This window comes from Cylas formicarius, unplaced genomic scaffold (genome assembly GCF_029955315.1).
Source record: "Cylas formicarius isolate icCylForm1 unplaced genomic scaffold, icCylForm1.1 PGA_scaffold_9__14_contigs__length_23061073, whole genome shotgun sequence".
NCBI lineage: Eukaryota > Metazoa > Arthropoda > Insecta > Coleoptera > Brentidae > Cylas > Cylas formicarius.
Genome location: NW_026844365.1, coordinates 10,176,946 through 10,191,014, shown reverse-complemented (window position 1 = coordinate 10,191,014; position 14,069 = coordinate 10,176,946). Strand labels below are relative to the sequence as shown.

Below are 14,069 nucleotides of genomic sequence, written 5' to 3'. Positions count from 1 at the left end.
GGCTGAATAAATAACAGATAACTCATTGTATTACATTCAATCGACAAATGGAAAAATGGTATATCCATTACATTAACGATACATAAAATGTCCAGATGGTGAAACACTACAATCTTATTACGCGACATGGGCAGTTGCGCCGAATGGGTGCGACGCATATACTCAGCTCTTTATTTATAACCATTGATCCGATTTAGGGTTATACAACCAGAATAAATTTCCTTATTTGCAGCTGGTTTACAATCTAGGGACAGCCAGGTACAGACAAGGTATGACGGCATAAACGGAATGTGATCTTTTAGAGACGAGAACGTTTGGGTTGTTATGGCTAGTACTACATTCTAAAAATGAAAATTATTGCCCTGACCGAAGCGTACAGAGCAATCAAAAATCTGTACCCTGATGTATACCTCTAATATCAACTAATTCTTACGACAAGTTTTTGTTACAAAAATAAAAATTTATTTAAAAAAAACTTAGGTATATAAAAATACTAAAAATTTGTGGAGGAAGGATGAATATTAGTCCAACACTTCGAATTCTAAAACACCGAAATTGAAGTACTTTTACGTGGTTGTTTAATGTTGATTTTTTCACTGAAGGAATTTTGGTGTACAAATCTTATCTGGATTTAGTGATACTAGTAGAGGAATTAGTGGCATTAGTAGAGGGGTTATTAGAATTAGTGACGTTATTCCAGGAATTAGTAGTAATAGTCGAGGTATTAGTCTTAGTATATGAAGCAAATAAAAAAATCCATAAATCACCTTACAATGAGGCTTACAATATGTTAACAACAATAATAAATATGGGACAAATGTAATATTGTTGAAGTTTGGCAAAAATAAAACTTAAAATAGTAGAACAATAATTAAAGCAATAAAACTGACACCGCTAATCTATATTTAATAAAACTACGAAAGTGTAACTTACTATATATTTTCCATTGACAGCTTTTTTCTAAAATATTGTTTAAAAGATGGTTTTGCAAAGTAGCAGACAATTAAGAAAATGGATTCTAAGACAAGCTTTGTGCACTTTTGGTATCTCATAAAGATTGTTAAAACGCGTACAACGATTATGAAGAGTAGGAGGCTAGGTGAAGTTTTCGTCCATCGGCGGTGTTAAGCCAGCGTAATTCTTTCAGCTTTTCGCCTAAATGGTCTTTGAATTTTATGAGATGGATACATGAATTTTGCAGTATTTGTAGTTTGGCTTTAGGGACCAAATCCAAACAGGGACCAAATATAAGTTTGTGCGAGTTCCTTAACTTACAATAACTTTTTCGTATATTTTCAGAAACATGAGTCTTGAACCTTAATTTTTTATTAAAAATAACATCCGACTTTTTGTATTCGGAAACAACCGGTATTTTAACATGTTTAACATTGATTGAAATTTCAACCGTCCGAAATAAATAATGGCCGATTTATGTGGATTTTATGTGAGGATACTGCAATCTTTTCTCAACTTCTATTTAACTTCTGTAAAACTTCAGAAGGCTCAGATCTTTGAAGAACGAAAGTCCCAGAAAAGAACCTGGAGGTCCACTTCTGTCCAACACTACTGCTCCTATCCTGTGACCTTTTGTCAAAATAAATACGAATTAATCGGATTAGTTAAGGAATTTGAGGTAATAATCGAGGAATTAGTTTCTATTATTCTAAAAGGAAGAGGAAATGTCTTCTCGAACTTATTACTTTACCCTAGATTACCGCTTTTTAGATATTATTTTTTATTTTATAATTTTGAGGTTTAGAACGATATAATTAGTGTATTAAAATTGTGTTATTTCTTTTAATAAATAAACAAGTAATTTAAACTAAACTAGTGATTTTAAAAACGTTGAAATTAAAAAAAAAGGTATGCTTCTTTGCTTCAACACGGAACGCCCAATCAAAATCAGAAACTATTGTAAGGGGATTTTCCAGTATCACGGTGACTTAATGACCTTTTAAGCGAGTACAGCATCTTGAAACCATTCGGCGACCGACACGGAACAGTTTAGAACCTACGGTGCGATTCAGGTGTGGTGATTATCCCTAATCTACCTGCTACGGGTGAGTATTCCAGGTCTTTTCAAAGTTCTAGACAATTTCGAAGCTTCTAAAATTGTACTATGAGCTGGCTCAGACGCTCCCTCCCGCCAATTCCCGCGCAACTAACCCAGTTCTCGTATTTTGCGCTCGTTATCCTAGTAAACAACTTGTAAGAGTGCCGATAATGCAGACCGCTCGGGCAATTTCCGTAAGTGACAACTTTCACTGGATAAAAACAATTGAAGATTGACAGTATCGTACCGACGGCGGCGCTATCGAGAGTCTGTTATCCCACTCGGTCAGTATATATCTACCAATTTTGAAGCCACCGAAATTCATTTGTACAGGATATAACAAATCGCACATACTTAAAGAGAAAAGTTCAATAGTATATTATGCAACAAGTGCGGTAAACGGCATTTGACTCACGAGTTTATTTGACACGAGCGGAGCGAGTTTTTTAATAAACGAGTGAGTTAAAAAGTTTATCGAACGTGTTGCATACTATACTTTTTCTACTACCGTTAGTTTTCGGGCACATTTTCACAAAACAACACGAATACGTTCACTGACATGACCGTCAGAATTGACAAACGTCAAAATTGAAAGCGTGGGAAATATCTCCGAAAAAAAAAACGATTGCTCCCAAATCCGTGCGGTAAAATCCCGGAAATGTCCGAAACGGCTCGGATTCGTGGGAAACGAAACTGACGTGGTAAAGTGACACTTCCCGCCTGCTAGATCGGTGTGTAATTAGGTATTTTACAGACGGGAGTAGAAAAACACATTTCCAAGTCAAGGTTTCAAAATTTTTGCGTGGTTGTTGAATTTTAAGGAAACAACGGCTTTATTACGATACGTTTAATATTTTTTGCCCGATTTTGTTAAAATTTGGGGTTTATAACGAATATTATTCTTAAAGAGATGTACGCCACTGATTTTTTTGTATATTTTTATATGCTCCGAATAAACCAGGATAAGTTCAATTTTCTTGGCTCTTGAGTGATTTTAGCTTTTTTGTTTTTGGTTGAAAAAATTTACTACCAAAGAAAAAGGACGGATTTTGGCACAAGTTGTTTTTTTTAAATAATGCACGCCCTGTATATTGAGAAGTAAGCATTTTCGGACCTACGTTTTGATGAATGTTTATCTCCTTTTATTCTAGCATCAGAAACGCTTATGCAGTCAATATCAAATCACATTCCAAGCGCACGCGAAGGCAGTCTGCGATATTGCAATCTTTGAAATTTATTAATAAATAGTACCTTCAGAAGTATAAAGGTTTAAAAATACACAGTTTAATTAATTTGATTAACAGGAAGAATAGAACTGTTTATTTGATAAAAAAATAGCTACAGTGTGACAAAAGTTTCGTTAATATTTACTGTATTGGAACCTAAGTGCCCTTAGAATATTTAAAAGGATTGCTATGATGTGGGGGCGTTCTGCAGGGTTCCCCGACCGGCCCGCCGTTAGCCCAAAAATAAATAAACAAAAAACGCGCGCGCGCCCGGGCTCGTCCGACCCTGGGAACTCCATTAATTGCTATCAGCTCCAATTAACGAGCGTTAAGATAAAAAAGGTCACAACTCTGCAATAAAGCGGGGCTTAGATAGAAACATCTGTGTCCAAGTCGGCATATCTTGGTGCGTTTTTAACCCGACGAAGCATCGGGTGGTACGACCGACCGAGCCGTTGGTTTCGCGATACGATCGTTCTCAAAATGATACCTGACGTTTTTCGACAAACGCAGAGACAATTTGCTACCAGTGACCGGTGTTTAAGACAGCCAATAGTTCGGTTAACGGCGTGCCTGCTTCCAGTTTGAATTTCGACGATATGCTGTTCGTACTAGTCTCGGTTCTACTGGCGGCGCGGGTGCTGACCACGGACGGTACCGGTCGTGCGACCAGTTTCACCATAGAAGACCTGCTGACGAAGAGTTTTCCCAGGAAAGTGTCCGGTGACGGCGGCCTCAACCCCTGCAAGGCTCGTAAGTATAATGACTGTCGTTCACGTTTTGTTTGAATTTACCGGTGGTCGTGAAGGTTGGGCTGTGTTTTCAAACTTAATTTTACCACGGTTCCCTTAAAAATAGTAGATCATACGACGTTTCTGTTCCATTTTATAAAATACTACAAACACAAAAATTTTTAATAGTTAAAAATTTATTAAGATATACTCTTATACGCTAGGAAAAATGAATAAAAGTATATCATTATTGTCCATTAATGAAATGGATATGCACTTTTCGTTAGCAATTCTGGATAATCTTCGCGCCTCCTTTTAGACTAGTCCGCGCCTCCCAGTTCGGAAAACACTACTACATTCTTATGATACCTATGAACGAATAACATATAAAAGTCAAAATATTGTTTTTTTTGGCTCCTTGCTCTTCTCCTGCACACCTCACACGTAGATTACTTCCATAACCTCTATGTCTTCTCGTTTTTTTAGTTCCACGGACTCTTTACACATATGTTTTGCTTCCGTTGCCCACACCTGTTACAATTTTCTTTGCACCTTATTTCCTTTTCTTTTCTTTCATTACTTTCACTTGTTTGTTTCTTCTCTAGCCTCTCACTCCTAGTCTCTCAACATACGTAGGATGGTTTCGCTTCCCTTGCCTTCATAGTAAACACTCCTTCTTTTATTCTTCGTAATGTTAATGAATTTACAATCAACTTACTCTGCTTGATACTTTCCATACTTGGAGATATACTTTAGGTCAACAGTTCTTTATATCTTATATCGCGATTTTGATTACCTTCACCAAATTTTCTTATATATCCTCGCCTTTTGTCATTTTCCCCCAATTTACTATTCGTTTATATTTATTCTCCTCTTTTTTCAGTTCCTCGTACTTTCTCAAAAGGTGATCGATGGTTTTGCTTTCCTAGCGTACATAGTATACACTCTTTCTTCTCTTCTTCATAACAATACTTGTTAATGAACTTACAATCAACTTACGCTGCTTGATACTTTCCATACTTGGGGATGTACTTTATGCCATTAGTTCTTCATGTCTTATATGGCGCTTTTGAATACTTTCGCCAAATTTTCTCCTAATTTACTATTCATTTATATCAATTCTTCTGTTTTTTCAGTTTCTCGTACTTCCTCAACATATGTGATATGATGATACTGCATAGTATACACTTTTTCTTCTCGTCTCATAACAATACTTATTACAATTAAGTTTCTTCGCTTGATACTTTACATAGTTGGGAATATTTTATGTCATCAGTTGCTTTCGTTAAATTTTCTTGTCACTTTCTTCCAATCTGCTGTTCATTTATATCCATTCTCCTATTTTTTCAGTTTCTCGTACTTTCTCAAAACATGATCGATGGTTTTGCTTCCCTAGCCTGCATAGTATACACTCTTTCTTCTCGTCTCCTTTCCAATACCTGTTCTCTCGCTCTTTCTCTTCATTTTTGAACTTAGAATCAAGTTTCTTTTCTCTATACTTTCCATACATGGGGATACTTTCAGTCAGTTCTTTCTATCCTCTATCGCACTTTCCTTACTTTTGCTAACTTTTCTTGTATATCTTCATCCTTTGTCTCTTTCCCTCAGTATGCCATTGATTTATATCCCTGTTCATCTTTTTTCAATTTTTCTTACTCTCCTTTTGGTGTTAGTGAACTTTTTTTACTTGGGGATACTTCACATCACTTTAAATAAAATTCATACTTTACAGACATGGGATTAGACCGTTCACCTATACTAGCGGGTAACTGCAGTGCGAATTAATAAATTAATACATAATTAAATTAATAAATAATAATAATTTTAAATTTAATGCGCAAGTGTTAATAAAAATGTTTGTGTCGATAAGCTTTGATTTTTTTTCTGATTGCATTTTTATATGTTTTTTTAATAGTTTTAGAAATATAAGAGAACCCAAATAAGTAAAAATGTCTTATAAAATGTTATATCTAGTACGTCATTTGTGTAAAACTGTGCAATATAATACGGAATAATCACTTACCATGTAAATGCCATCAGATACTATTTTTTCAATTCTTTATGGACCACAGCATAAGTTTCGGTTCAAGACTCAAGACTACAGGATAAGTTTCAGTCAGGGGAGCACCGTAAGGTGAGGTTGTGGAAAGTTTTGCCTTCGCCAAACCCAGAACAAAAGAAAAATAGTCACTTTCCAAGGCTCTAGGCGCGTTATCGACCGGCTATTTTCGTTACCGAGTTCCCTAAAAAGCGGCGCAATTAAAACGTATTCAAAACTAGGAAATACGATAACCTATCGCGGACTCCAAACCGAAATACAATTATCCACACGAAAGATTAAATGTTAAATTAAAAATTATTTTAATCACTCGCGAGTTGTTCTACGTTATTTGTTTACGATTTCGCCTAGGGAGGAGAATCCGGTCATCTTTAAAAAATTTAGACCACGGAAAATTTGCAGGGACGTCCGACTACGAAAAGCGGAACACAAGCAAAACAAATTTATCCGGAATCGACCAGATGTTATTCAACCGAAAGTGGATCAATTATAAATAATCGTTAATTAGGGTTTTATCAATTGAGGTTTTATTGGAGGCGAAAGTCATGGAAAAATCTGTTTGTCCTTACGAGCCTATCAAAATGATTGACCCTAATATACGGAATTTTCTTTTGCTGAAAAAAAAAAGTTGTTTATTGTTAATTGCCGATCACAATTTGATAAAAAATAACCTATTAAGGTTATATTACTCTTATATAATCATCCGTTGCATTGTTGAATTTTGACCGGACTATGGCAGAAGATTCTGGATGGTGTGGTATTAATTATTTTAACGCTATAACGTGTAAAACATGTTAAAAGATTGATCAGAAGATAATTTTAGAAGAGATCAAGGTTCTGACCCTGCAAAGTATAATAATTAATCAATTGAATAGAACATCTAGAAAATTAATATGCACATATTAATAATGTACTACATGGTTCACATAAAGCCGCCAAGTTTATAAGATGCTTGGCAGTAGGCTCCTCCAAACCGTTTCATCTTATCGTCATATGCAGTATCTTTAAATTGGCATAGTCTCTCTCTATGCATTCGGTAAAATGAGATTTGGATCTTAAATTTGTGTCTCCGAGCTTCCAAGATTGCTTTTAACTTTTCTCCTTTTCCAAAATATTATTGAGCGGCTGCGGCAGAGTCCATGAAATCATATTTGTCAAACAGTATGTGATAATATAGACAGGGATACCACACGGCTACATTCTGGGACCCATAATAAAAAAAAAACTGGTGTTTGCTGAGAAATTTGAAAGTAAAAGCCAGAAAAATAGGTTCGACGGTATCTTCTAAAACTTCCAATAACACAGAGTCTTTGCTGCTTCGACTTTATGGGAAAATCCCATCCAAATCATACAAAATTCCTGGGACTTCATATAGGTCCTCACCTGAGCTGAAATTTTCACATTTCTGGTCTTTATTGAAGATTGGGCAGTTCGTGTGCTCTTGTTAGAGGGTTGAGGGAGATTGTTTTACCAGGGAGAATCAATTTTTTTTACCGTGGTCAAGTTACCAACAATATTAACCGTTCCATAACTATATTTAATTAATTAATTTCCAGGTATTTCGCCCCTAAGCAGTCGCGAACATGGGTACTACACGGAGAAGCTGTACAGCATCAGCCGCTTCGTCGACAAACCCATAGTTACCCAACAGCATCTCATGAGCAAAGTACTACACAACGCGAAAATGTGAGTGATGATAAACTGACCGTAAAAACTTTCTAGCTCACGTTTTGCTTTCTAGGAGCTCCAAGAAACGACCCAGACGTGCCGCGGCGACTACCCTAAAGGAACGCCTCTGGGACTACGGGGTGGTGCCTTACGAATTCGATGAAAATTTTAGCCCCGTGCGCAAGTCCTTGGCGAAAGAGGCGATGCGCCACTGGGAGAACTACACGTGCCTCAAGTTCGTGGAGAGGAACCCGGAGGAGCAGCAGGACTACATATATTTCACGGAGAGACCATGCGGGTGAGTCTTAACCTCAAAAAAGGAAGAGCAGATGCTGGAATCTCATATCGTAGTTGCTGTTCCTTCGTCGGAAACAGAAGGATAGGGGCTCAAGCTCTGAGCGTCGGCCCTGACTGCGCCCAGTTCGGTATCATTGTCCACGAAATTGGACACGCGCTCGGCTACTACCACGAGCACACTCGTCCCGATCGAGACAACTACGTTCGTGTTATCAAGGACAACATCATCCCAGGTCAGTTCAGAAACAAGCCCTTTTATCCACAACCTTCTTTATATTCTGTTAGCACTTAGAAAATTGAAATATATTCAGTAGAAGTGAGCGTGCAGTGCGTCTTGCAGGTCAGGAGTCGAACTTTAACAAGATGGTGGACCAGGTGACGTCGCTAGGCTTGGAGTACGACTTCGGGTCTATAATGCACTACGCGCGTAACACCTACTCGAAAAGCAAATACCTAGATACTATCCAGATCATCGAATCTCCCGATGCCAAGAAAAACCCTATAATCGGACAAAGGGACGCTTTGAGCAGGGGAGACGTAACGCAGGCCAACATCTTGTACAAATGTCCAAGCAAGTGATTATACTTCGCGCCTAGACCACCGACATATAGGTTTTTGATTTTAGAATGTGGTCAGACATTTCATACCCAATCCGGAATGTTTTCCTCAACGTCCGTCGAGGAAGGTACTGCGAAGTGCGAGTGGAGGATAGTTGGGACTCCAGGGGAACGTATTGTGCTCAATATCCGCTCGGTAGACATCCTAAAGTCCGATAACTGCGAAACCGACTATCTGGTGGTTAGGGACGGCTATTGGTACAAGTCTCCTATTCTGGGTACGTTCTGCGGAAGATTAGACAGCGCGGTGCTCAAGTCGAACACCAATAGAATGCTGATCACGTACGTTGCGAAAAATGTCAGGGAGTATAAGGGATTCAGCGCTAGTTTCGATGTTTACTGCGGCGGGGAGTTGAAAATATCCTCCGAGGGGTGAGTAGTGGGAAAACTCTCGGAGCGCACCAGAGGAGAATTTTAAAAATTTTAGGTATATAGAGTCTCCGGACTACCCTGATAGTTACAGACCCAACAGAAATTGCGTGTGGAAAATAACAGTTCCAGACACGTACCAGGTGGCTCTGAAGTTCCTCTCCTTCGAAAACGAGTACTACCCGAACTGCAGTTACGTCCACGTCCAAGTCAGGGACGGTTTGAACGAAAGTTCCCCCATTCTGGAGCCAGTCTGCGGTCCTATTGGACCTCCTCACGTGTTATCAAGTAGTAATACCATGTGGGTAAAGTTCAGGAGCGATCGGTTTACGAGGTCTCGAGGGTTTTCCGCCAAGGTCGTCGCGGAGTATGACGAATGCGTTAGGACCAATCACGGATGCGAACAAATGTGCGTCAACACTTTGGGAAGTTACCATTGTGCCTGCAACCCCGGATTCGAGCTGCATTCGGACAGCAAGAGCTGCGTAGGTAAGTCGCTCGTGAATCTGGGAGCTTTGGTACTATTGAGGTAACAAATTCGCATATCAGATGCCTGCGGAGGATTGTTCAACGCCACCACCGGCACCATTACTTCTCCCTCCTTCCCGGAACTGTACCCGTCAAACAAACAGTGCACTTGGGAAGTTAGGGCGCCACCTCACCACAAGGTCTTTGTCAATTTCACCCACTTCGACCTCGAGGGAAACAACTACGTGCAGCAGATATGCGACTACGACCACGTCAGCGTCTACAGCAAGTTGAGTAACGGGAATGTCAACGAGCACGGTACTTTTTGCGGCACCAAAACGCCCAGCTTGATAGTTTCGGATACCAACAGACTGGCCATCGAATTCGTGTCGGACGACAACCTCCAGCAGACAGGATTCGCGGTCATCTATTACATCGGTGAGTTAAAATGGCCTGCATTGATTTCACCATGATGAGCCATCCGGTGCAGATCACGACGAGTGTTCCGTTCAGAACGGCGGTTGCGACCACGACTGCACCAACACTTTGGGTTCGTTCTATTGCACGTGTAGGACCGGCTTCGTCCTACACGAAAATGGCCGGAGTTGCAAGGAAGGGGACTGCGTCCATAGCATCTCGGTCCCCCCATATGGTACCATCAGCAGCCCGAACTACCCCAAGTACTATCCGGCTTCCAAGGATTGCGCGTGGCATATATCCACGCTTCCGGGTCACAGGATACGGCTGGGCTTCATGAATTTCCGCCTGGAAAACCACGCGGAATGCTACTACGACTTCGTACAGGTAAGCCCGGAAAGCAAGCCGGTCTGCGGGGTGAGGATAAGATACTTTCAGATCTTCGACGGAGATTCTTCGGTTTCGAGGCAGCTGGACACCTTCTGCGGCTCGATGATGCCGTACCTCATCATATCTTCCGAGAACCACCTCTACATGACGTTCAGGTCGGACAAGAGCGTGCAGCAGAAAGGATTCTTCGCCACTTACTCGACGATATGCGGGGGCGTTTTGCAAGCCAAAAAGGAAAAGAAGAAGATTTTCTCCCATACGAGTTACGGCGTGGATCAGTACGAAAACATGGCGAAGTGCGATTGGGTGATAATAGGAGGGGGCGGCTACAGCGTGTACATTTCTTTCGCCGCGTTCGACATGGAGTCCGAGGACGACTGCTCCTACGACTATTTGGAGGTGTTCGACGGTGCCGATAGTCGGGGTACTTCGATCGGAAAGTTTTGCGGATCGAAGGTGAGTTGTTTGGGGTCTACGAATGAGATCTAAGTTGTCGTTCTACGCCAGGCGCCGCCAGATATGACGTCCAGCGAGGACAGCCTCCTGGTGAGGTTCCAGACGGACGACAGAAACGTAGGGAGGGGATTTATTATAGAGTACCAGGCGGTCGAGCAATTTAGCACGCTGTACAGTCTCGAGGAGTACTTGTGATTAGTGGAGAAAAACAAAGGGTAGTTTGAGAGTGAGCCGTGCATTTTTATTAAGGAAAATAGCAGCTGTTTCCTCCTTCCTTAAATTAAAAAAAAACTGTATATAAGTGTATTATACGATGTAAATATTAGAATAAATTTAGTAATGCTTGTTGTTGTTCATATCGATTTGACCGGCTCGAAGGACCAAAGACGGCAGACCCATCTGGCGGCGTAGCCTAAAAACATCGATGCTAGTTGCGATTTAGAAAAAAGCGATCGCGTGGGTTAGCATAATCGATCTTCTTTCTGGTGGAGGTTAGAAACTTCGCCGCTAGGTGGCGGAATTTGTAGCGAATCTCGCCAAGGCGAAAGAGATTCGAAACTATAAAACTGCTGCGTTCGTGACACGCCGTAATTAAAACAAAAAAAAAACGAGCGAAAATGGCGGACAAACCTGAAGTAAATAAAATTTTCTGATTAATGCCAAGACTATTTTCATTGATCGTACAAGCAGTCGAAAGTTAATTTTGAATCTAGTAATTCGAAAATGGCAAATTTTGAATTTTTTTTAGGTTGTGAGTCCACTAAGTTGTAAATATTTAATTTCGTTTGTGAGGTAAAAAACGAAACCTTTATCTCAGAACGCATTTTTCATGCTTTCCTATCACATGTGAGGTAACTATTTTACGTTCAATTATCCGATTGCATTTTATGCTATTTCGCGGAAAGGTAACCTAACTTTATGTAAGGTGAAGACTATCGTTCCTCAGACGCTTGATTTGATTTTGTAAAATTTAATTTTGTTTTAAATAAAAATATTTTTGAGAAACTTTGAAATTACTTTTGAAAAATTTAAATTTTATATGATGAATGTATGACACTTGTTGCGCTTTTTTTGACTAGTATTTACCGAAATTTGAAACAACACATTTTTGAGCAATTTGGGTTTTAAACTGAAACAAATGTGTAGTATTTTTGAAACACTAATAATAAAATAATTTTTAAGTAATTTTTCAAAGAAACTTCTACAGGCTGCCGTAATATTATTCAGAACTTTTCTGGATTCCTCCAACAGGATGATTGGGGAAATGTCAGCAAATTTGATTTGTAAACAATCGACGCAGGACCAGAAGATTTGCAAATGCTAATTTTTAAGTAATTTTGATTTAAAATAAAGCAAATAATAAGTTATTGTTTTTGGGTAGTTTTAACTTACCGATAAGAAATTTTGAATGAATGAATAATTTTTTGAAACGAAAATTTGAGCATCTGCTAAAGTGTAAATATGAACTAATTTTGGGAAATTTGGACTGAAGCTGAAGTGTAAATGCGGGCTAATTTTCGGAAATCCAAAAAATGTGGGAGCATTAAATAATTTCGACGACATTTGGAACTAAACTAAGATCTAAATATCACCTAATTTTGGAAAATCCAAAAAAATATAACACCATTATATATATCAAACAAATTTGGAATTAAACTGAGGTTAGAAATCGAGGAAATAAACCGTCATTAAATAATTTCAAGGAAATTTGGAAATAAACTAAAGTACACTTTAGCTAATTTTGGGAAAACGAGGAAATATGGGATCGTGAAACAACTTAAAAAAAAATTGGTCCTAAACTAAAGTAAATGAGGACTAATTTTGGAAAATCGAAACAATATGGGGTATTTAAATAATTTGGAAAGAGTCTTGGACTGAAACTACTGAAACTAAAGTAACTGTGAACTAATGCTGGAAAGTCGAGAAAATATGGAACTGTTAAATAATTTCGATTAAATTTGCACACAAAGTAAAGTAAATATATATTTTGAACGAATTTTTGAAAATTCCGAAAATATGGGATCATTAAATAATTTATAGCAAATTTGGACTGAAACTAAAGAGTAAAATATAAATTTTGGAAAATCCAAAAAATATAACAGCATTAAATAATTTCAAACAAATGTGGAATTAAACTGAGGTGAGAAATCGAGGAAATAAACCATCATTAAATAATTTTTAGGAAATTTGGAAATAAGCTAAGCTTTAGCTAATTTTGGGAAAACGATTAAATATGGGATCGTGAAACGATTTCAAAAAAAATTTGGACCTAAACTAAAGTAAATGAGAACTAATTTTGGGAAATCGAAGCAATATGGGGTAATTAACTAATTTGGAAAGAGTGAACTGTGAACTATTGCTGGGAACTAGAGAAAATATGAAACCATTAAATAATTTCGATTCAATTTGCACATAAAGTAAAGTGAAAATATTTTGAACCAATTTTTGAAAATTCCGAAAATGTGGGATCATTAAATAATTTCTAAGAAATTGGACTTAAAGTAAAGCAAGATTTTGGGAAGCAATACGTGATCTTAAGTAATTTGGATTAGAGTTGGGGTTAAGCAAAAGTAACCGTGAATTTTGAATTTAACTAAAACAAATTTGAGAAAAATTAAATAGTTTTTCAGAGATGTTCATTGAAAATAAGGCAAATTTTAGAACAAACTCAATCGCTAAATGGTTTCGAAGGAATTTGGACTCGGGCCGCTTTGAATGATAACCTCGTTTTCTTGTATTTTTTACTAGCTCCCGGCGTACTGTCCGCGTTTATACAGGGGTGTCAAGGTGAACATGTCAATTTGCTGTTTGAACGAAAACATCGTTTTCGACACGTCGAGACTATTCACCCGGTGACGTGTGAACAGTTCGATTACAAACCAACGCAAGTCGAGCGAAAGCCAGATTTCGCTGCAACTTTGCACAATGGGTGACTTTTTGCCATCACCCGGCGACAGATGCGACGCAAAGTCGCGTAACAGTTTTGATTGACACGTTTTCGGCGAAAGCCCCCATGAAGACCACCCCGGGGTCTCTGCGGGGTTGTCAATCAACCTCCGTCGGTCGTTGAATGGAAACGCGCCGATGCAAAAAGGATTTCGCCACTTAACGTGTCGCGAGGTAGCCGACAAATGCGCATCGCCGTATAGAATGCTTATGTACGACAATGGATGTTTTGGTTGACTTTTTTCTTTCGACTAAGGGCGGAAAATTGCAATCTGGGCTTGTTGTGCGACCAGCAGGGTGAGAGTTTCGAGATTTTTAATCCGTTTCTGACGGCTTACTTAGGAGCCCACAGAGCCACAATGCCCAAAACAC

General features: G+C 38.8%; 1 protein-coding gene and 1 long non-coding RNA gene across 2 annotated transcripts; one reads left to right on the top strand and one right to left on the bottom strand.

Moving 5' to 3' along the window:
* The first annotated feature begins 3,863 nt into the window (after positions 1-3,863).
* Positions 3,864-11,088, top strand: LOC132706983 (protein tolkin-like). The gene is made up of 11 exons (XM_060678582.1): positions 3,864-4,032; positions 7,626-7,755; positions 7,811-8,035; positions 8,089-8,267; positions 8,375-8,605; positions 8,660-9,023; positions 9,079-9,509; positions 9,570-9,926; positions 9,979-10,292; positions 10,344-10,751; positions 10,803-11,088. The coding sequence occupies exons 1-11, from the start codon at positions 3,879-3,881 to the stop codon at positions 10,944-10,946; spliced, it is 2,937 nt and encodes a 978-aa protein (XP_060534565.1). The 5' UTR covers positions 3,864-3,878; the 3' UTR covers positions 10,947-11,088.
* LOC132706985 (uncharacterized) lies at positions 3,882-6,411 on the bottom strand. Its single transcript, XR_009619678.1, has 3 exons — positions 6,034-6,411; positions 4,074-4,174; positions 3,882-4,021 (listed from the first exon to the last, which is right to left on the bottom strand). It is a non-coding gene; the product is annotated as an uncharacterized LOC132706985 (long non-coding RNA).
* Positions 11,089-14,069: the final 2,981 nt, after the last annotated feature.

What these genes read in the sequence shown, in the direction of transcription:
- LOC132706983 (XM_060678582.1), top strand. Translation starts at nt 3,879, where the DNA reads ATGCTGTTCGTACTAGTCTCGGTTCTACTGGCGGCGCGGGTGCTGACC. An exon ending in CCTCAACCCCTGCAAGGCTC is followed by an intron (nt 4,033 to 7,625) that starts GTAAGTATAATG and finishes ATTAATTTCCAG; the next exon opens with GTATTTCGCCCCTAAGCAGT. An exon ending in GTACTACACAACGCGAAAAT is followed by an intron (nt 7,756 to 7,810) that starts GTGAGTGATGAT and finishes TTTGCTTTCTAG; the next exon opens with GAGCTCCAAGAAACGACCCA.